Below are 24,085 nucleotides of genomic sequence, written 5' to 3' on the forward strand. Positions count from 1 at the left end.
TGACTCTGGGCAAATCACTTAGCCCCCATTGCCTAGCCCTTAATACTCTTATGCCTTGAATCAATAACAGTATTGATTATAAAATAGAAAGTAAAGGTATTTTTTGAAATTAGGCTTTTGTGTAACCAAAATAGCTGCCCAGAGGGAGCATCCTTTCTTTCCCCCTTGCAATGAAGATTGTAGAAGAGGTCTTATGAGAGGGAGAAATGGTACCCTCACCAAGACAGAGCCACCTCTAGGACCTCCACAGTCCAGGGCTGGGCAGGGCAATGCAGGACTAAGTGACCCAAGTAATACAGTTCCGTTTAGAACTCATGATTCTATGACATAGTAGGGAAAACATAAAATTCAGGAAAAAATAATAAACATGACTCCTGCTTATAAATAAATAAATAAGGCCAGACCAACAAATAAAGCCAGAAAAAAATAAGAATATCCCATTCATCTATAATACAGGAGTAGGGAAGCCCTTTTATTTCATCAATACCTGTTGACAGATGAAAGCGCACAAAGACAATCGTCATCCTTGGTTACCGAGAGACTACTACTACTACCTGTTGACCCATCCAAAAAAAAACAAAAAACACTGGTCACATACCTGTGAAAAAGCCACATTTTTTGGTAGTACCAGCTATTTTGGAAGGTAAGGTTTTTTTAAACAAAACTTTTAAAAAGTTATTCCTACCACACCCTAAAAAACTACAAGGACTTCAATAAAATGGAGGTACTTTAGACATGTGGGATTCAATGAGAGAAATATTCTGGAAGCAGAAATGATCAAAAATGGCTTATCTAGTGAGTTCAGAAAAAGCTGGAAAGAGCTCCATGAACTGATGCAGAGTGAAATAAGCAGAACCAGGAGAACATTGTACACAGTAACAGCAATATTGTGATGCTCTCAGCAAAGAAGGACCTATGACAAAGAATGCTATCCACTTCTGGACAAAGAACTGTTGGAGTCAGAGTGTAAATGAAGGCATACTACTTCTCATATTAGTATATTTGTTTTTTTTATTTTAGGGTTTTGATTTTATGTGAGTATTCGCTTACAACACAGACCAATATGAAAATATATTTTGTGTAAAAATACATGTATGACCCAGATCAAATTGCTTACTATCTCCAGAATGGGGAAAGGAAGGGGAGAAAGGTAGGCAATTGGGATCTTATTATTTTGGGATATGTATGTTGAGCATTGTTATTGTGTGTAGTAGTCTCTTGGTAACCGAGAATGACGATTGACTTTGTGCGTTTTTGTGCACAAAGACACTTGTGCATGAAGATTTAAGTGGAAAAGTCAATGCACAGAGACAGTCCCACACTCTCGGCGTTGGAAGCCTGGGTCCAGTGGCACGAAAAGTTGCTACACCTGGAGACTTCCTCAGCTGCATTGGATGGCCGTGTTGTCCTTTGTGCTCCAACACGCCCTAAGCACTCCACAGTGCTTTGCTGCGTCGCCATCTCAGCCGTTGAACCTTCTTGTTGGTTTCTTCCGCCTGTTCCGCCAAAGCAGTCTTCACATGCTGGGTGAGCAAAGCCCTAGTTCACCAGGGGTCGACGACCCGATGGCTACCCTCACAAGGTTTAGCCAAGCCTGTCGAAGCCGTTGCCTGGGGTGTGGCCGCTGCCGCATGCTAACAGCTACTAGGAGCCACAAGTGAGAGCTGGGTGTCAGGTGGGGGTCAGAGGCTGGAGAGCTGCCCTAGGAGGGCACGACAAGCCCTCCATACCAAAGATATTACTCCTCCCTGAGCACCCCATACACCCCAGCATTGTTATTATATGCATATTATATTAGTTATATTTTTATTACATAACTATATATAGTGTCATATATAGTTATACATTAAATGTACATTATATATAATCAGGGAAATAAAATATCTTTTAAAAGAAGTTTATCCAGGTCCAAAGAATGATAGTTTTACTGAGGATCAATATCTGAAGCTGACACCCTGGAAATATGCAGCTTTCTTCCTTGCAGTTGGAATCAATAAAATTGAGAATAAAATGGCTATTTATGAATTAATCTATAACTTGGGGGGATGGGCTTTAAAGTAAATATTTCAACCAAGTCTGTGAATCAAATATAGTTATTCCAATGTTACACACTCTGCTGTGTTAAGCATTTCATATGAATTAACTGACAACTCAGGGTCAATATTGACCCTGGAAAGCTGAAAGTAATGTTTTACGTATAAAAAAGTAAAAGGAAATTGGCTGTTCTTTCTTGCTCTCCCTCACCCACCCTTTGCAAAGTCCCTAAGTACTTTAAGAGCTGTCATGGGAGGAAGGAGCATTCAATTGGAGAATGGTTGAACAAACTGTGATATATAATTATGATGGAAAAAATTTTTTAAATCAGCAAAAATTCACCTTTGTTTTTTCTTACTTCTTCCTTCTTGTTTGTTTAGACTTCTACTGACACACCTGATTATGTGAGAGTTGAAGCATACCACTTTTCATTTTATTTCTTTCTTGTGTTTTTTCTTTTTTTCTTTTTCTTTTTATTCCTTACCTTCTATTTAAGAATCTATATGAAGTACTGGTTGCAAGACAGAAGAGTGGTAAGGACTAGGAATTAATTGGGATTAAGTGACTTGCCCAGGGTCACACAACCAGGAAGTGTTTAAGACCAAATTTGTACCCAGGATTACCTGCCTTCAGGTCTGGCGCTCTATCCCTTGAGCAACCTTGCTGCCCCAAGAGTTTTTTCTTGTATGTGACACTTCTTTTAAACCATGACAAACCTGGGGATATGTATTATATGATAGTGCATGTATAAACCATAACTCATTATCTGCCATCTAGAGGAGGGGGAAAGAGAAGAAGGGAGAGAACCTGGATCATGAAATGTGAGAAAAGTATTATTATAAATTGTACTACATGTAATCTGGAAAAGAAAAATGTGATTAAAAATTTTAAATAATAACTAATATTTATATTGCATTGTAAATGTTGCAAAGCACTTTACATAAATTGTCCTAATTGAGCCTCACAAGAACTTATCAGGTAGATTTTATTATCACTTCTATTTTGCAAATAAGGAAACAAAGGTTGACAGAGGTTAAAAGCCTTGCCCAAGGTCACAAAGAGCAGTTGCCACTGCAAAGCAGAGATTCTTTAAGCAGGTACTTTATGCTTCCAATTTCTGGCTTCTGGCAAAGTCTTGAGAAGAGAGACGTGTTCATTTAGTTTAAAAAACTCAAGGCTCTTCATAGCTCTTCCAGAAAAGCAATTGCCATTAACACTCAAGTCAGTCAACAAGCATTTATTAAATATCTACTTTGGGCCCAGTAATATGTTAACTGTATCATGGGCAGAGGCCACAACCTGGAAAAACCTGGCAGGCAGACTAAAGCAGATTGAAAGTAAACCAATAAGTTTCAAACCTTTTAGTGAGTGTCTACCTCAAGCATGTGAAGACTTGCCTTAGCAGAATGGGCAAATGAGAGCAATTTGTTCTCCAATGGCCATGAAGACAGCAAAAGTAGGCACTGTGGAGCTTAGAGCTTGGTCAGGCATGGAAGACATCAAGGTCTTCCACTGCATCTTAGATCATTGTCAGTTATCCTGACTTTTGTCATGCAATTGGACTTGGATGATTCTGGAAGAGAGAGTGAGGCTGTTGACTTTGTGCAACTTGGCCTCACTTCAACTCAATTCATACCCAAGTTAAGACATCACTCTCGTGATGTCATTGGTCTTCTTCAAAAAACAAAGGACAAACAATAACATTAAGAACCCTTTTTGGACCAGGTACTGTGTTTAACGACTGAGTGATATGAAGAAAGGCAAAAGAAAACAATAAAAAAAAAGTTCCTACTCTTCAGGATCAGGGACAATGGGAAAAATATACAAATGACAATGTACAAACAAGACCTATACAAGAAAATTGGAGATAACAGAAAGCACTATCTTTTAGAGGGACTGGAAAAGGCTTTTTGTAGAGGGTGGGATTGAACTGGACTTGCATAGTGTTAGATCAATTTGATGAGTTCCCCAATCTACCTGTATACCTGAGTATAAAGACATGAGCCTTTGCATGGAGGCACCTCAAGGGCTCCAGGAAAGCAGCATCTTACTGAAAGGACCCAGAATGTAGACAGGTTACAAGTCACTAAGTGGCAGATGGAGGGGAGAGAGGGAAGAAAATTTGAAGAGACTCTTGGTAGAATTGTTCCTCCAAGAATTCCTGATTTGGAGTATCTGGCACCTTCTTTCTTCCTAAAGGAAGATTCTGGAGAAGGTAATCACTAACAGAAGATTTGCTAACGGACAAATACAATACTGTCAGTGGGAAGAAGAGGAAAGGGGAGAGAAGAGCTCTGGACCTTGCCAATCCTGTAGATTACTCAGAGCTTACAGGTCCATGGAAAGGGGACTGCTTGCCTAGAAGTGTCCTTCCTCCCCACCCCCACCCCAGGGAAGTCATGGAATATTTCAATGTTTTATGTGTTTCCATATCTGCTCAGGAGTCATTTTCATATCTTATGAATTATGAAGAGTGTATGTGAAATAATGGTCATCTCCTGCTCTATAACCATAGTGTACATCAAGTTGAGGAATAGGGGACCCTTGTTAGCTCCATTAGGGCAAACCTAGACATGAGCTGAACCTGAGCTTTATTTCAGAGATTTCATGAGAATGTTTTGAAGATTTCTTCAAATTAAAACTTCAGAATGGGGCCAGTGAGACACAGAAGAACTGAACCTTTTGAGATTAGGTCCTTGGGATCAGATTAGATGTTTATAAACTCAGAAACTTTTCAGGAAACGCAGGGGCATGAGTTACACAAATGTGTTGAACCTTAAGATTACAAAATTACAAAAGCCCACCTTTACAAAACAGCTAAACTAGGTGATAGTTCTCCACATTCCAGAAGAATTCCTTCTAAAAGGAGTCAAAACACAAAGTTTTTCACAGCAAGTTACTTCACACATTTAAAATATAATTTGATTAACAAAAATCTGGATTACCTGTAACTCCAGGAACATGCCCTTTGTATGATGCAAAGAACACAATATTTCCTTTTTTGCCCTTCCATCTAGAATCTTAGAATCATAAGAACCAGCAGGGTCCTCCGAGATCTAGACCAACTTTATTGTTTTCTTTCTTTTATAAATGATGAAACTGAGGCAAAAAGATGTTGACTCATCAAAGGTCACATAGATAGTGGCAGAACCCTGGCATCTGACTTCTAGCTCCATGCCCTTTTATGATTTCTGCTTTATTCCTCTCTTCTCTACTTCAATGATACCTGGTCTGAAGAATGCAGGATTTATAAACCACTACTTACCACAGGGTTAACAGGGACCTTTGAGATCATCTACAACAACCTTCTCGTTTTATAAAGAAGGTAACTGAGGCCCAAGCAATTGTAGGGACTTGCTCAAAATCACCCAGGATTGGGGCAGCTAGGTAGCACAATGGATAATCATCCAAGTATTACCAAAGCCCAGATTCAAACCCATGTCTTCTGACTCCAAATCCAGTGTTCTTCCCAATATACATCTTCTTTCAGTGACCTTGAATATTTTACATGATTATAATTTTAAGAGGTTTTAGTCATTTAATTTCATAAGAACATAGGTTTAGGGATAGAAAGGGACCAGAGAGGTTATCTAATTCAATTCCTTCATAGTATGTATAACATCCTTGCCCAGATAGGAGTGGGCGGTTCCCTGAAAGATAAATCTGGGATTCTGTAAACATAGAAAGAGATGATTCCTGCTTGGTGGAGAGAGGTCTGAACCCAAGGTACTGTAGACTGCATACATGGAGGACAAGGGACAATCAGAGAAATGGATTTGGAGGAAAAAGGCACAAACTTAACTGGTGATTTGAAGGAAAGAGGGGAGGGAGAAAACATGAATCATGTATACAGACTACCAAAATGGTCTTACAAAAGGAGATCCTTAGTTAATTCCCCTAATTTGTGAAATTCAGCCTCAATCAATAAATCAGTATTGTAAGGTCTCTTCGTGGTCACCAGACTGTAAGGATAATTTAGGGGGGGTCGCCAGGGGATATCCCAAATAAAATACCTAAGTCAGTTTGGAAATCTATGGTGGTTCAATCAATATAGAGGGAAGAAATCAAGGAGAAGAGAGAGGGGAAGGGTATAGGATTTCTCCCGCCTGGCCTGTGCCAGGGGGAGTTCAAAGTTCTCCTCCACAAAGTTTCTGAAGAAGATTAGAGGCTTCCAAGTGGATAGTGTTTGGAAGGTAAAGGAGAAAAAATCAGCTTAAACTCCAAGAGAGCTCAGAGAAGACGCCTCACCTGAACTAGGTTACTAGGCTTCCTCCAGTATGGTATCAAGGAAAACTCAATGCTAAACCAGACAATAGTTTCCTCCACACCAAGATGCCAAAAGGCTCAGCATGCTGCCACCAGCCACCTCTCTGCCACAAAAATGGCCAGAGAGAGGAAGTGATGCAAAATATATAGAGGGTTTTACATCACTTTACTGCATCTCACCTGTACCAATGGTAGCTTAAGCTTGACTTAGGACATTTCATGACTTCATGGAATGGAGTTCCTCTTCCCAGGTGTTTGTGACATACCATTCCTGCTGAGTACGCCAAAACATAGAAATCTCAGTTCAAGGCTGCATAAACAGTTCCAAGAAATCCTGGGAATGGGCTAACTCCCCTGTTCACATTCTGGGGAGGATTGGGGAGGATAGATTGTGTCTCTCGAGAAGAGCTTTAAATCTGGTGTGCTGCTTACAATAAATGTTCATTATCCCTCTTTGATAATGTTCCAGTCTTTCTTGTGACTCCATAGCTGTTCTCCGACAACTCTAAGCTGTCCCCTGACAGTTCTAAAATGTCCCCTATTGCGACTCCATAGATGTCCCCAGCAAGTGGCACCCAGTACAGGGACCCCCTTCCCCTCGGTTCTTTTATTGGAGCCCTCCCTTCGGTTCTCTTTGGAGAATCCCCGACTTGTCCGGTTCTTTCGAGAACCCCTGATGCTGTGTGCTGGTCATGCAGAGTTTCGATGCTACGTAGATTCCCTTGGTGGTGAGTATATGAGATACTCTAAGGACTAGAGGGAAATTATATTTCTTCTTTAGAATGGATACTAAAACACTGATTTTTTCCTTTCAAAGCATGCTTGTCACAATGTTGTATGCTTCTGTTTATCGTTATCTTTGTCCCAGTCTTGTCTCTATATATTCTTAAATTGGACACTCACAAAAAGAAAGAAAAAAATGGGATAGTTGCAAGATTGAACTTGTCTGTCAAAAATCCTCAGCAGAGGACAAAAGCAAATACCAGTTCAATGATTTTTTTTTCCTTTGGAAGGAGTGAAAAAGAGAAAAACTTAGAACAGAAAAAGGGAGATTTTTACTCCATAATTAGAGGCTACTTTTCACTTAAGATTAATGTTTTGATGTATGAAATTTGGGAGGATTGTTAATGATTTTGACATGGTACAAATATAATTTTATGTATTATGGTAACTATTTGTCAGCTAAATGTGAAATGTTAACTATATTTTATTGAGCACAACAAAACTCATGGTTAGAAGTTTGTTTTGTTAGATCTTGTTATGCATAATGGTTTCAGTGAACTTGAGAATTGTCTAAATGTGACTGATAGCCAGGTGGACACAGAAAGGAATGTTTTATTCTATAAGGACAGAAATTGCACTGGCTACTTTATAGATATAAAAGTCATCCAGAAAAAGTTGTTATGTTATTGAGAAGAACTTATTCTAGAATTTAAATTTGGGATTTTTTAAAATCAGAATTATTTTAATGTATGTGCTGTCCGAACTAGTAACAAGAAATCCTATGACACACAAGAAGTTTTTAAAGTGATTAATCTGTTCATGGGATTCAATAATACTAGTACTACGAATTTGGTATTTTGCAAGAGAGAATTTCTAAACGATGTTATCTTTGACTAAGGTTATATGAATTGCTTCTAAAATGTGTACAATGTATAGGAAGGAATATAGGGGTATATGATATGCAAACTGCAGCCTTGAAATCAAGAAGGGCTTGTCATAAGGATTAAATACAATTCAGGATAGTATCTTTAGACAGAAGTTTGAGAGGAGTGAAGGTCAATGCTTTGAACTTCAGTTTGGTTACACACTGAAACATTGCTAAAGGATTTAATCAAAGTTATTTGGAAATTGTGGAGTTCAAACTAAAATCCACTGAGAGTAAATTATTATGAAAGAGATTTGATACATTCAAAATTTTAAATTGTAGTAAACTCACTTGTTAAAGAAGGATGGGACAAGGCTGTTACTTAATAAATCTAAATTGAGCCAAGTAGCCTTAGGATAAATTGCTCAGAAGCTATTAACCCCTTCCTTGTGCATAGGAAGGAGAAAGAAGTGCTTATAATTGTTCCACATTGATACTTAGGGACTGAAATAGGGACCTCAAAGAGTTACCAACCACTGTGTGATAGAACTTAAGATGAGTATATTTTAATTGTAGAAACGGAGGTTTTAAGATGCTCAAACAAACAAACTTTGCCAGCCCTGTCTGACCAAGTAGCTTGTTTGAAGCTGTGGAATTTTAATGCAAACATTCCATGTCTAGAATGATAAGATTATTCAGCCAACAATATGGGACTTCAGCCCTTCATTCTGTAAGACTACATTTTCCTGCTCTGTACATCATCCATTATATGAATGATATTCTTATTGCAGCTGAAGATGAATCCCAAATAAGAAAGTGCTATAGTCAATTGGAAATTACCTTGCAAAAATACCATTTAATCATTGCTCAAGAAAAGATAAAAAAAACAAGTCCTGTACTCTCTCTAGGGGCTCAGTTATATGCAACATCTGTTATGCCTCAAAAATACAATTAAGAAAGGACTGCTTTAATACCTTAAATGATTATCAGAAATTGTTAGGTGATATCAATTGGGTTAGGCAATATTCATTTCTTACTACAACTGAATTACAACCTTTATTCAAAATACTGGAAGGGAGTTCTGATTTGAATTCCCCTAGAACTTTGACACCTGAGGCCTCTCTTGCTTTAGAGATAGTAGAAGACAAATTGAATCAGGCTCTACTTAACCGTTATCAGCCTCAATTAGCCATAGAAGTGACTATTTTTGCAACTTTAATGTTACCAACAGGTGCCTTAACTGAGAAACAGAGAGTCATTGAATGGTTACATCTAAAAAGCAAATCGGGAAAGGCTTTACAGAGTTATGACTGTCTTATGGCTCAATTAATATGGAAAGGCATAGAATATGTGGTTTCAGGTTTAGGATGGTATCCTCATGAAATCCAGGTACCCATTGCTAAGAATATACTACAGAAATATTTACAAAGTCATGACGAATGGTCTTTACTATTAGTATACCCCATTGTTATTACCACCTACATTCCACAAGGTTTATTTTCTTTTTTGTCACAATATCCTATTGTTTTTCCTCATATTTTAAGAGATCATCCGGTATCAGGACCTAATGTTTATGTTGATGCAAATGCTAGTTACAAGGCAGGAGTATACAAGGAAGGTAGCTCACCTGTCATTCTTACCACTCCTTTTTCTTCTACCCAACAAAATGAATTAACAGCTGTTTTACTAGCTTTTTGGTTATTTCAGGAGCCTTTCAACCTTATAATGGACTCTAAATATGTTTTTCAGTCTTTGCAGGGTATAGAACAAGCTGTCATCAGATCTACTCAAAGCAATGTACAAATGTTATTCTCTAAATTACAAACTGTCCTACGACAAAGGACACATCCAGTATGTGTCATGCATGTATGCAGTCATACCAATCTGCCTGGACCTATTTTTAAAGGAAATTCTATCATAGATCAAGCTTTAATAGCTCAATGTTATCTAACTGATATGCAATTAGCTGAGGAATCACCTCATAGATTTCACCAAAATAGTCCTGCTTTACTCAAAGTGTTCCAACCCACTAAAGATCAAGCTGGGAATATTGTTTAAAAGTGTCCTAATTTTGTTCCAAACCACCCCCCAATGCATATTGGTGTGAATCCCAGAGGCTTAAGTAGTACAGATATATGACAAATGGATGTGACCCATGAACCGTCCTTTGGACAACTTAAATATATCCATGTCACTGTGAATACTTATTCAGGATTTTTATGGATTTCCTGCTTGACGGGAGAAAAGAACTTCTCATGCTATTAATCACTGCTTAATGACTTTTCAGATGGCTGGTCCCCCCAGAATATTTAAAACAGATAATGGACCTGCTTATACTTCCAAACAATTTTTTCTTTTTTGCCGAACTTGGGGTATTCAACACCTCACAGGTATCCCATAAAATCCACAAGGACAAGCTATTGTGGAGCACAGTAATCTAATACTAAAAACATTTCTTTTTAAAAACAGAAAGGGGGAGAAAGCACCCCACATCGACAATTAGCAATAGCTATATATGCTATAAATAATTTGATATTTACTTCCAATAATATATCCAGAGCTGAAAATTTTTTTTCTCTGCATTTTCTTATGAACAAAATTCAGGTACCACCACTCCTGTGCTCCCTGCCTCAGAACAAAAATTTGTCATGTAGAAAGATGATAATCAATCTTGGCAAGGACCCCACCCAGTGGTCCTGCCAGGCCGAGGTTTTGTTTGTGTCTCCACAGGTAAAGACAGAATACTGCTCCCTTCCCCCTGAGTTCGAGAAATTGACCATAAAAAGAAGGACAAGGAGAGGACACAGGAAGTCTCCCAAGAAGACTCAACAACGTCTCCATAAGATACTGACTCTTCTGCTTCTATTCCAGAATTTAAGTACATCTACCGGAATAAAGAGATGGGTCTTTTGGGAACAACCACCTTGGGTAGAGTATGTCGGCATGAGACATGCTTTACCAGAAGTCATCTTATATACAAAAACTAAGTCTGATATTCCTGGCATTTACCATTTTGAGAGACAAGCTAAGGACAGCAATCAGGCCAACAATTTGTTTATGCTTTTCAAATGGACTGGACTAGTTGAGGCACCCCCAGTGTGCCTCCGAGACCATCCTGAATGCCTGACCCTCCGATCTCTGCAGGCGCATTATTATGGTCATCCTAACCTGTCAGACTCTTTCTGGATAGGACCTTATTATGTAGACAAAGGGGTAAAATATGAAGATTAGGGCCAACTGCAATGTCTAGGTTGGCTAGGGGAATCTTGTGATAGTACTTGGGGAAAGACCTATTTGTCCATACGTGATAGAATATGAACAAAGAGACACTGATAATATGTTTCCACCCTTGCTATCATGTAGATCTAAAAGGGCATCATGTATTATGTATTCATTGGAAAAATATGACTTGGGTGTCTTGGCATAATGGCACATGGTGTATTGGAAAGAAACTGGATTCTTATAAATTTCATGATTGTTTTATAGGAGGATACAGCTTGCCTTTGTGGGTGACGCCCCCAGAGCTAATTGGTTACATTCTGCTAATTTCACACAGATTTTGACTGATTATTGAAAGATATCCCTGGCATTGGATAAAGTAAATATGTCTCACTATGTTAATGTTACTAATAATGGGAAAGTCCAAAAACCAGTAAATAGAAGTGTTACATTAGACATTCAAGCTTGCCAAACAGGGGGGATATGCTTTTAAAACTACAGTAAAAAATCACCCTGAAGCTTTAAACATTACTGAAATAACACACAAAGGAGTTAGATATTGGAATGTAACCTGTAGCAATTGTAGGGTCAGTTACTGTGTAGGATCATAAGTGGATGGGCCAGTCTTAATCATCAAGCAACCACACATGGCCCTTTTTGCCACTGAACATAAAGATTCATGGTATGGCAGTTCAGGGGATCAAATTCTTCATGTATTACAAGAAAAAATAAGACCACGACATAAACGATGTATTACTTGTATTGCATTAGGCATAGTAGCATTAGTTTCTGCATTGACTTCTACTATAATAGGTTCTGTATCTTTGGCACAATCAATTTCTAACTTACATACTCTTGAACATGATGTCAATTATTTGAAAGCATTGGCTAGTGATGTAATTTCAGCATTAGAAAGGCAAAAAGAAAATGATATGAATTTTTACAAAAGTCTTATGATGTTACAGAAAAATATGATTGATCTAATGAATGAAGTAGAATATTTGTCATTGAAAACATTCATGAAATGTGATTATAGATATACTTCATTTTGCTTGCTACCCATAACAGTAAATAATGATACAAAAACATTGGAAAAAATAAAATTACAATTATAGGGATTATGGGAACATGAAAACATCACCAAAGATATTAATGATTTGAGTATATTAATTCAGAATATTGATTCATTCCTATAGGAGAACCTTGAACCACAGCATATTGCAGATTCTTTGTATAATTGGATTGAAACAAAAAAGGGATTGTTTTCCTCCTTATTTTATGATATTACTCTTCTTGTAGTTGGTGTGTCTGTGATTTTGTTTATCTGTTTATGCTTGCCTTGTTTACTAAAAGCTTTAATGACTAGTTTTGCTGTATTGCAAAAAACTATTAGTTGGACCCTGTACCAAAGGGAATTGGATGGCATAAACAAAAAGGGGGAATTGCAGTGAACCTTTCATGACTTCATGGAATGGAGTTCCTCTTCCCAGGTGTTTGTGACATACCATTCCTGCTGAGTACGCCAAAACATAGAAATCTCAGTTCAAGGCTACATAAACAGTTCCAAGAAATCCTAGGAACAGGTTAACTCCCCTGTTCACATTCTGGGGAGGATAGATTGTGTCTCTCGAGAAGAGCTTTAAATCTGGTGTGCTGCTTACAATAAACGTTCATTATCCCCCTTTGATAATGTTCCAGTCTTTCTTTCTTGCAACTCCATAGCTGTTCTCCGACAACTCTAAGCTGTCCCCTGACAGTTCTAAACTGTCCCCTATTGTGACTCCATAGATGTTCCCAGCAGATACTTAATCCTTAAGTATAGGTGTAAACATTCCTGATTTTGTTAGACTAAGTAGGGAGGAGTAATCTAAAGTTCACAATATCCATTCCCAATTGCCCACAAAGAAAAAATAAAACTTCCAAAGTTTATTCCTCTCTGTTAATATTTTACCTGAAAGATCTTTATTTCCTTTCCTGAATGATCTTTAATCTCTTCAATTCACTTTCCCATATCAGTATAGCCTTGGAAGGCTGCTTGGATAAACACTTCAGGCTTGAACTGAGATGAATGGAAGGAGTCAGCACAGGAGGTATTCCTGTTCTGATCTCTGTCCTTTTATTGGATGTCATTTGTATTAGTTTCAACTTCTTGAATCAACAAGATTAGGTTACAGTCAGGACCTGAAGGCTAGCATTTATAATTAATATTAAATTATAATTTAAAAATATAATTAATTTATAATGAATAAACTAGCATTTATTAAGTTCCTGCTCTGTTCTAAGCTATACTTTACCCCCTCCTTTAAATTCATAGCAATTACTGTTGGTACCATTCATTTGGCTTCTATCATATATTCTTTCTTTTATTGTTCAGTATGTGATTTTGAACATAGATGAGTTGTTTCCTTCAATTAGATTTTAAGTTCTTTGACCATGACTTTTTTTGTTGTATCTCTCACAAAATTCAGTTTGGCCCTTAATAATTATTTGTTTGTTTTTCACAAACCCTTAGTTTCCATTAGTTTCCATCTTAGAATCAATACTGTGTATTGGTTCCAAGGAAGAAGAGCAGTAAAGAGTGGGCAATGAGTAACTTGCCTAAGGTTACAAAGCTAGTAAGTCTGTGACCTCCTATCTCTAGGCCTGGCTCTCAATCTACTGAGCTACCTGGCTGCCCCTGGTGTTGATTGATTTTTAATGAGGGGCCAAACCCTAAGCCAAAGGATTGAAGGTCTGAGGCAGGAATGTTAGACACTAAGCAGTGGGGAAAGATTTGGAGAGACGCTGAACCCTACCTGCACTGTCCTACTCTCTGGATAGGGGCAGGTAGGTGGCACAGTGGATAGAGAACTAGATCTTGAACCTGGAAGACCAGAAAGATCAGAGTTCAAATTTGATCTCAGATACTAGTTGTACTACTCTGGGCAAGTCACTTAGTCCCTGCCTTCATAAAGCTGGAAAAGGAAAGAGCAAAATTTTCCATTATCTTTGCCAAAAACATCCCATGGAGAGTTGGCCCATAGGTTCCTGAAGAGTCAGATGTGACTGAACAACAAAAATTCTCTAGAAGAAACTTAGAAGCAAAGAAGCTTCCATTTTTATATTCCGAATTGTGAGAAATAAACCTAAACCAATACCTACTTATAAATACAGCTAGATCCTGTTTAACAAATCCTGCAAAGTGATTACTGGTTTTTCAGTTCTCACTATTTGAAGTTATAATTATGTAAAATATGGTCATTGGTTCCAGCCCAATGGAAACATTCAATGTGAATGAATAATTTAGCCACTTCTCAAGATTCATTATTCGAACTAATGGGGACCTAACTGTAAAATGAGAAGAGCAAAAGCTCAATCTTAAAGATTTTGAGAGCCTATCTAGACTTCAACCTGCTTCTCAATGCATGAATCTTTTCCATAATTATCTCTAAGAGATGGTCATTCAGGCACTGCTTAACCACTTTCAATCCTGGGGACTCGCTATCTTGTTATGCAATCCATTTCATTTTTTAAATAGCTTTGATTATTTGGAAGATTCTCAACATTGAGCCAAAACTAACCTTCCTGGAAATCCCAACATTTAATTGCTCATTCTTTACACTGGAATCACACTTAATAAGTTTAATCCTACTCTGCATAAGAGCCCTGTAAATGCTTGAGGACAATTATCAAGTCCAAGGCATATTTTCTCAGTTTAATTATCCTTTGGTTCTTCAGTATGGCTATTTTCCTCTGCATGATCTGCAGTTTACCAGTTTCTCTCTCTGTCTCTGTCTCTCTCTCTTTCTCTCTCCCTTCCTTCCACCTTTACCATCTTTCTTAGAATGAATACCAAGTATCTGTTTCAAGCCAGAAAAGTGGTAGGAACTAGGCAACTGGGGATTAAGAGGCTAGTCCAGGGTTGCACAGCTATGCCCAAGGCCAAATTTGAATTTAGGACCTCCCATCTCCTGATCTGGTCCTCCATCCACTGAGCTATCTAACTGTCTCTAAAAGTTTATTTGTTGTTCAGTTGTGTCTAATTTATCGTGACCCCATTTGGGGTTTTCCTGACAAAGACACTGATGTTGTTTGCTATTTCCTTTTCCAGCTCATTTTACAGACAAGGAAACTAAAGTAAACAAGGTTAAGTGACTTGTCCAGGTCACACAACTAGTAAGTGTTTTGAGGCCAGATCTGAACTTTGGAAAAGGAATCTTCCTGACTCCAGACCAGGCACTCTATCCACTCTAGCACCTAGCTACCCCAGCCAGAGTCTCTTTTAAAGCTTGGTAACCAGAATTGTTTATAATTCTTCAGAGCGATCATTTTTCTTCTGGACACTAATTTTTATCATTGTAAAGATTGCAATAAATTTGTTGTTGTTTTATTTTAGCATAGTCACATTATTAGTTCCTATTGAGTTTGTGGTCAACTAAAACCTCCCACTCTTTTTCATATAAGATCCTGTTTCCTCTGCCCTACCTACAGAGTACCTGGCCTTTGTCACTGTTCTGAAGTCTCCTATAGAGAGCAGGGACTATTCAGTTTTTTTTTTTATTTGTATTCCTAAGAGTTTAACCTAATGGGGACAGTTAGATGACTCAGTAGACAGAAAGCCAAGTCTGGAGATGGAAGGTCCTGGGTTCAAATTTAGTATCAGACACTTCCTAGCTATTTTGGGCAAGTCACTTAACCCCTATTGTCTAGCTCTTATCTTTCTTCAGACTTGGAACACGATATTGATTCTAAGTTGCAGATAAGGGTTCAAATCCCACCCCCTCTCTCCCTAAAAAACAAAACAAAACAAAAAAAAAAACCAGGATGGAGAGCTAGCCTCAAATCCAGGAAAACCTGAATTTGAGTTCTGTCTCTGATATACAACTAGGTCACACAGCTAGGAAGTATTTGAGGCCACATTTGAATGCAGAACCACCCATCTCCAGGCCTGCCTCTCAATCCACTGAGCCATCTGGCTGCACTGCCCCCACCTCTCATCCTGGTTTTTATAAATTTCCTCAAATCATTTTGTTTTGAGTGCCACAGAAAAGCATGATGATTCTGTTTTCTTAATAGCCAGCAAATATATCTCTTTAAGATTTACAAACTCTTTGCATAAATCATCGAATTCCATCTCTTACTGCTATCCCTAGCTTACAATTGGGCTCAGCAACTTGCCTAGGAGCACTGTTATAACTGTTGAAAGACAGGATTCCATCCCTGGTCTCATGTTGCTTCCCAGTCTAGGGTATGTTCCATTATTATCCACCAGGAAGTCACTACCCTGCCTCTCCTCTTAATAGAAACAAGTATAGAAGGTTAGGTTCAAATGAGGACCTGGGGACGACATAGTACAGTGGAAAGCACCTTGAATTTGGAGTTAGAGGACTGGGCTTTGACCTGATTCGGTGCTGTTTTATCTTCGGGACATTGGACAAATATGTGCCCCCATATGTGTGTGCTTCAATTTCCTCGACTATAAAATGAAGAGGTTGGACTTTATGACCTTCGAGATTCCCGTCAGCCTCAAATCGGCGATCCTCCGCCCCCACAACTAAGGCCCCTCCAATTTAGGAGCTGAATGTAAGAATTTTGCAATCTCTCCCAGGCTTGGCACGAGCCATTCTACACCCAGAAAGAACCACAGGTTGAGCCCCGCCCACTCCCGGGCCGCGTTCGGTCTCCCTGGTAACGCTTAGGCTACAACAGCCGTGCAGAAGGCTGAGGCAAAGTCAGAGGCTGACCCGCGGTGGTGAGGCGAAAGCCCTATAAAACCAGTTGCAGGTAGATTTGGGCGGGGGCAGTCGAGGACGCTGGGCGCAGAGGGTGGCGGCGTCGGGGAATGGGATGGATGTAGTCTTCTCTTGGGGCGGCGGGTCCGGGGCCAAGTGGGTCTTGAAGTCAGTTATCTGAGCGACACTAACCACCGCCTACCTGGTATATGTCCTCCCGCCGGGACTAGCTGAGACCCCAGTGGCAGGCAGGGGCGGGGTTCATCTGGAACTGAACAATAAACTCACGTGGGGAACTGCAAGGAGAAATAGAGCCACCTCTAGAGAAGGGAAAGGGCCAGATGGGTTTGGAATCGGCTCTAATCCTGATTCCAGATGATGACTACCCGTGGACTCCAAGAAATCTTTTCATCTCTCTTCGCCTCAGACTTTCTTGGTTTGCAAAATAATGGGATTGCGCTAGATAATCCCTGGGATTCCTTCCCCTTTGATTTAACCAGCAGACACTAGCAGTATGACCCTGGGCAAATCACTTAATCCTATTTGCCTCAACTTCCTCAAAAAGAGCTGTTGAAGGAAATGATAAAGCACTCCAGTATCTGTTCCAAGAAAATTCCAAATAGGGCTTCTTCTTTCTTTCTTTCTTTCTTTCTTTCTTTCTTTCTTTCTTTCTTTCTTTCTTTCTTTCTTTCTTTCTTTCTTTCTTTCTTTCTTTCTTTCTTTCTTTCTTTCTTTCTTTCTTTCTTTCTTTCTTTCTTTCTTTCTTTCTTTCTTTCTTTCTTTCTTTCTTTCTTTCTTTCTTTCTTTCTTTCTTTCTTTCTTTCTTTCTTTCTTTCTTTCTTTCTTTCTTTCTTTCTCTCTCTCTCTCTTTCTTTCTCTCTCTCTTTCTCTCTTTCTCTCTCTCCGCCTACTCTAGGTTTCTCCAAAGCTGTACTGGGAAAAGATACAGCCTTATAGTTCCTGCCAAGCTAGGAAGGTTTCAAGTGTGGATCTGGTGATGAACTCTCTGTTCTTAGAGGTACAGTCTTTCACATACATAGAAAACCTTTACCGTGGGGTAATGAATTAAAAAAATAAATTATCAGAGTAATTCTTGAAAAATTTCATACTAAGATTTAAAGGAGTTTTGAATTATCATGGGAGGCATTACCAACAATTTTGAAGCACAGATTCTTGATGTATTCACTGAAAGTAAAGCATTATACCTTACTTAGGTAAAGAGATGATGGCCTCAAGGTGCTGAATGAAACATAGTTTCCGGGCATTTGGGGTATGTCCAATGTGAGCATTGATTTTGCTGGCCATAATATCTATTTGTTATGAAGGTTCTGCCCCTCCCCCCTTCCCCTTCATGGCAGGAAAGAAAATAAATACTTAAAAAAAATGTTTTTCCAAAAAGAGATTATGAATAGCTGACCATAAACTATGGGTCTATTTCCTAAAGATGTGGCTAAGGTTAGAGACTCCTGACCAGAGATGGTTAGTCATCAGGCAGTGAAATTAATCTGTTATTGAGATCTGTGTTGGTAGGGAAGTATGGAGCTGACTAATGCCATTGATGACATTTTGCCACTCTTCTTTAACATTAGTAATATGAACAATTTTATTTATTAAACTGATGGCAATATTTTGTAAATTAAATGGTACTAAGGAGAAATAGAAACAAAAGTACTAGATTAGAAGTCACAGGAACCTAGGTTTAAATCCCACCTCTGGTGCTCACTACTTGTGTGACCCTGGGCAGGTCTCCCTGTGCCTCCATTTCCTCATCCATAAAATAAAGGGAGTGACTAGATGGTTCCCAAAGTACCTTCCAGCTGTAAATCTGTGATACTAAAAGTAGCTGGAGTAGATTGAACATATATAGAGGAATGCATGCTGGTGGCAATTCAGAGACTTATCCTGAAGACATTGGAAAAATGAGCATTAATAACCTTTATTAATCATTCCCTCTTGATCCCCACCCAGGCTCATTCATCTCTTTTATGAATGAGAATTAGAGAATTTTTCTTTGAGAAGAATAATTTCTATGGAGCATTTTTATCCTATGCTTCTCATTTTGGCCAGTACCCTGGATGCTAACTTACATGCTGGCTTCATGACTATGTGGCACATGAGAAATTAGAAGAATTTGAAGGAACTGAAAAGTTTCATTCATTTCTCCAAATTTCTCATTATTATAAAATGATTTAAGATGTATAAAATGCTTTTTAAATGTTAAAATACTATATAAATGCTATCAGTATTATTAAATGTAACATTAGAGATAATTGTAAGATTTTTATTTTTCAGCTTTAAAAAAGTTTCTCTGTTCCTTTTCACAAAGGTTATTGCTTTGGTTTCCCAGCACTCCACCATACATCATATACGTTTATGTTAATGATCATATGTATTTATCTCATAAGAAATAGAGTAACATCCCTCAAAGGAACTTTATAATAATCAACTTATTACTTAAACAACAGGAAGAAATGATTTTGTACTTTACAGTCCAAATTTCTGTAATGATGTCTCCTCAACAATAAAACTATTCATTAAAAGCTAATGAGGATAGTGAGTTTGTAATTGATAGCTATTCTTTCTTAAATGTTATAGTAAAGAGAAACCTGAAGATAAAGAAAATTAAATATAAAATTTTAAAATATGATTGTATTATTTTACCAGGATGGCTTATACTCAAGCTGAATGTGTTATAAAGAATATCATTCGAGAAATAGGACAAGAATGTGGACAGTTTGGAGAAACTCTTGCCGAAACTCTTGTGGCTTTTATGGTAGGAATAAAATAAACATTTTTAGTATTTAATATTTTATACAATTTTATCTATTACCCTTAAAACCACGTGTAACATATTCCTACATCATTGCTCAGCTTGAAATATATTAAAAGGACAATTTAGTGGCTCAGTAAATAGAGAACTAGACCCTGGAGACAAGAGGTCCTGTGTTCAAATATGATCTCAGACACTTTCTAGCTGTGTGACCCTAGGCAGATCACTTAACACCAATTGCCTAGTCCTTATCTCTCTTCTACTTTGGATATGATACTTAGTATTATTTCTAAGACGGAATATAAGAGTTTAAAAAATAAAATATAGTAAACAGTGAGGGGGATATATGAAAGAAAGAAACATCTTGGAGAGGTATATAATTTCTGTATTTAAATATTATTTTTTAAAAGATCTTATGAAATTGGATTGATGTCTAAATTTTCTTTACCTGAGTTGCAATAATTTTTTTTGTTTTTATATTCCTTGTACTTTGAACAGTACCTGATAAAATCATAAATGCTTAATGAGTAATATTTAACTAAATTTTGTTCTTTTACAAGAAATTTTACTTATTTTTAAATGTTCTTTGATTGAGTATTCAGGTTCCAGTTATCCCTAAACAATAAAAACATTAAAATGAAATATACAAATGTCACTCAATATAAATTTTAATCATGAATTTAACCCCATTTTCTCACCCAACTTTCCAAAGTTATTAATTTGAAGATAAATTATCAGATTTCATTTCTATTGCCTCCTTTTTTGACCTTATGGTAGTATGAACATGGAGTAAGCAGAAGTCACAGTTCTTTTTTTTATATATATATATATTTTATTTGATCATTTCCAAGCATTATTCATTAAAGACATAGATCATTTTCTTTTCCTCCCCCCCACCCCCCATAGCCGATGCGTAAATCCACTGGGCATTACATGTTTTCTTGATTTGAACCCATTGCTATGTTGATAATATTTGCATTAGAGTGTTCATTTAGAGTCTCTCCTCTGTCATGTCCCCTCAACCGCTATATTCAGGCAGTTGCTTTTCCTCGGTGTTTCCACTCCCATAGTTTATCCTTTGCTTATGAATAGTGTTTTTTTCTCCTAGATCCCTGCAAATTGTTCAGGGACATTACACCGCCACTAATGGAGAAGTCCATTACGTTCAATTATACCACAGTGTATTAGTCTCTGTGTACAATGTTCTCCTGGTTCTGCTCCTCTCGCTCTGCATCACAGAAGTCACAGTTCTGAATAATATTCTAACTGAATAATTAACACCTACTTATCAGGAGTCAAATGTTATAACAAGATTAAAGACCAAATTCATACCCTGGTATTCCAGGTACTTCACAATTTAGCCCCAAACCAACTTTTTCAGTCTTATCTACTCCTTTATACATACTCAGTGCTCTGGATTATCCCTTGTTCCCTAAATGCTTTTATTAAGCATTTAATTAATAGCATTTATTAAATCAACAATCATTTATTAAGCATTTGCTTTGGGTAAGAGAGTGGTGCCAGTGGATCTGCCAAGCCTGGAGTCAGGAAGACTCATTTTGCAGAGTTCAAATCTGGTCTCAGACACTTACTATCTATGTGACTCTGGGCAAGTCACTTAACCACATTTGCATCAATTTCCTCATCTATAAGATGAACAAGAGAAGAAAATGGCAGCCCATTCTAGTATCTTTGCCAAGAAAACCCCAAATGGGTTCACAAAGAGTTGAACATGACTCAAAACAACTGAACAAATGTGGCAAGAATCAATGTTATGAATCAATGATACAAATATTAACAAAGACAGGAGAAGTTGGGAGTAAGGGGTTGAGTAGAATTGTGACTAAATCTGAAGTATGAAGGATAGATAGCTAGTCTGGCTACTTACTCAAAATGGAGATTCCAGGAGGGACTCACCATTAGGAGAAGATGGCTGCAGGAAGAGAAGAACGCAAATCAGCCATAGTAGCAAAGTCTGAAAAGTGTGTCTTTATTTTTGATGTTTCCCTACCATATAAATGCCCTATGGAGGCATATGTTGGTATCCTACCCATTAAAAACAAACAAACAAACAAACCCTTACCTTCTATCTTAGAATCAATGCTAATGTATCAGTTCCAAGGCAGAAGAGCAGTAAGGGCTAGGCAATTGGGGTTAAGAGATTTCCCAGGGGTACCACAGCTAGGAAGTATCTGGGGTCACATTTGAACCCAAGACTTCCTATTTCCAGGACGGCTTTCTATCTAATGAACCACCTAAATTGCCCTCATCCTACCCATTTTTCAAAGTTCTATTCAAATGCCACCATGATATTATTTTTTTAATACCTGATTTTTCCCTGTTGGATAATTTCTCCTTCATCTGATCTCATTATCTCCTTATATAGTTATCATATTTAGATTTCTATTATATTTATATGTGTGTATATGTGTCTTATCTATCTCATCTAAGCCTTAAATTTCTTAAAAGTAGGGTCTGTGTCTTATTTAGCTTTGTGTCTTCCCCTCAACCTTCAGTGCATTGCATGTGGTAGGAGTTTACTAGGTGATGTGTAAATGACAGAACCCCAGTCTCTCAAAAAAACATAAACCAATTTCATCACAATCATCCCATTTGCTAAAAGCTTTTTGCATCCTGTAGGTGAAAGCTGTGGTTTTGGATCCAAGCAATGGTTTCAACATGGATCGAAACCTCACCAGAGCTGATGTTCAGAAACTTGTTAAGGTGATTATCACTTCAGTCCTCAAGTTTGGGGGTCACATTCTCATTCTGTTTTAACTTGTAGAGATGTTTTACTTGTATTTTAATATCCACTTCATAGCATAGCATCAATATCTCTTGATATTCATATATTCTCTGTTAAAGAATCATCAAAACTATATTGTGTTATGATTGTCTACTATTATGATCAAGGTAATTTTATGATTCAAATTAAGTCAAAATAAAATCATCATCAAATATTAGAAATAAAGTGGATATGCCTTTGGAAATTAAAGAAAGCAAGAATTTGAGACAACTTTGATTGTTCTCATTATCTGTTAATCCTTTTGTAAAAATCAACTTAGCTACCTCATCTGTTTCTAAGCTATAAATTTGATTCTGACCTTCATGGGATGGATGAGAAAGTAGAATGTCAGAAACTTGTAGAGGAAAGATTTCTAGGTTTTACACAGCTTGGACAAAGAAAAAATTTCCCCACTTTCTTACTAATCAATGGTACCAGAAGATGGTTGAATATGAGCATTCTCCCTGAAGATGTGTGCAGAAGCTATTAAGGTCAAGGAAGGGATATTAAGGTGGGCATCTGTAGGTTTTCTTGCTAAAGTGATTTAGCTGTAGAAATCACATGATCTATCATTTCCTAGGCCTTATTGCAGTCCTTTGGAAAGTAGTTTTTCATATGCTATGAAAAATATAGCTGTAATGGTAGCTGACTAATTACACTAGAATCCAATGGAGGAGCCAATCAAGCCCTTGTGGGAACCTTCTCTGACTCAGTAAAATGTGTTTTCCCTGCCAGCTGAGTTGGAAGAGAAGATTTTAAACTAATGTAAAAAAAAGTAATTGATACATAAACCAGTGAAGTATTTCATTGTTAACTAGTATTAGTAGTTTCTTGTTTTCCTTACTACTAGTATACAACTTATTCTAAGAAAGACAAGATCTGAAGTTGTGAGCTTCACTATTTAGAGAAGAATCCTATGATTCAGAAACCATAATTAAAAGATACTCAGGTAATCATTTTTTTTCTCTTTAGTTATGTGTTAATAGACTACTGGACAAAAAAAATCCATCTCTGGACACAATTAAAATGCAAGTTTACTTTGATATGAATTACACAAACCGAGGTAATGTATTTGATACCCACTTTTAATAATAATATTTCATTAAACTATATATTATCATATCAGATTTATTAAATTTCAAGAATCCTTATATACAACCTTGTTGTTGTTCAGTTGTTTCAGTTCTGTCTGATTCCTTGTGACCCCCTTTGGGGTTTTCTTAACAAAGATATGGTTTGCCATTTCCTTCTCTACTGCATTTTGCAGATGAGGAACATGAAGTAAACAGGGTTAAGTGACTTGCCCAAGGTTATACACAACTAGTAAATGTCTGAGGTCAGATTTGAACTCAAGAAGATGAGTGTTCTTGACTTCAGACCTGGCACCCTATCTGCTATGCCACCTAGCTGCCCATAATCTAATCTTGTATCTAATCAAAAAATGCTTTCTAAAAGGATTCCCTCAAAAGATGTTTCAATTCTGCTAAAAGACCTCCAGTACATATGAACTCACTACCTTCTTCCATCAGCCCTTTCTAGCTTTCTGAGGAAGCTTTTCCTTATATCCACCTTAAATATGTTCCTTTGTATCTCCCACCAGCAGCTCCTAATTCTTCCCTCTAGGATCAAATTGAGCAAATCTAACCACTTTTTCTGATGTGGCCCTTTAAATACTTGGAAGCCTCCCCTGGCCTTCCCACCCTCTACAATTC

The 24,085-nt window shown here is 37.6% G+C and overlaps 1 protein-coding gene across 1 annotated transcript in view; it reads left to right on the forward strand.

Annotated features, from left to right (window-relative positions):
* Window positions 1–16,765: 16,765 nt before the first annotated feature.
* The window catches only part of CFAP206 (cilia and flagella associated protein 206), a 58,781-nt gene continuing 51,461 nt past the window's right edge, over window positions 16,766–24,085 (forward strand). Inside the window, exons 1-4 of the mRNA XM_007484302.3 lie at window positions 16,766–16,870; window positions 19,483–19,591; window positions 22,229–22,312; window positions 23,346–23,436. Of these exons, the coding sequence (XP_007484364.2) occupies window positions 19,484–19,591; window positions 22,229–22,312; window positions 23,346–23,436 (283 nt within the window). The 5' untranslated portion in view covers window positions 16,766–16,870; window position 19,483. The remainder of the gene's footprint in view (window positions 16,871–19,482; window positions 19,592–22,228; window positions 22,313–23,345; window positions 23,437–24,085) is intronic.

Source organism: Monodelphis domestica, chromosome 2 (assembly GCF_027887165.1).
Source record: "Monodelphis domestica isolate mMonDom1 chromosome 2, mMonDom1.pri, whole genome shotgun sequence".
NCBI classification, from domain to species: Eukaryota; Metazoa; Chordata; class Mammalia; order Didelphimorphia; family Didelphidae; genus Monodelphis; species Monodelphis domestica.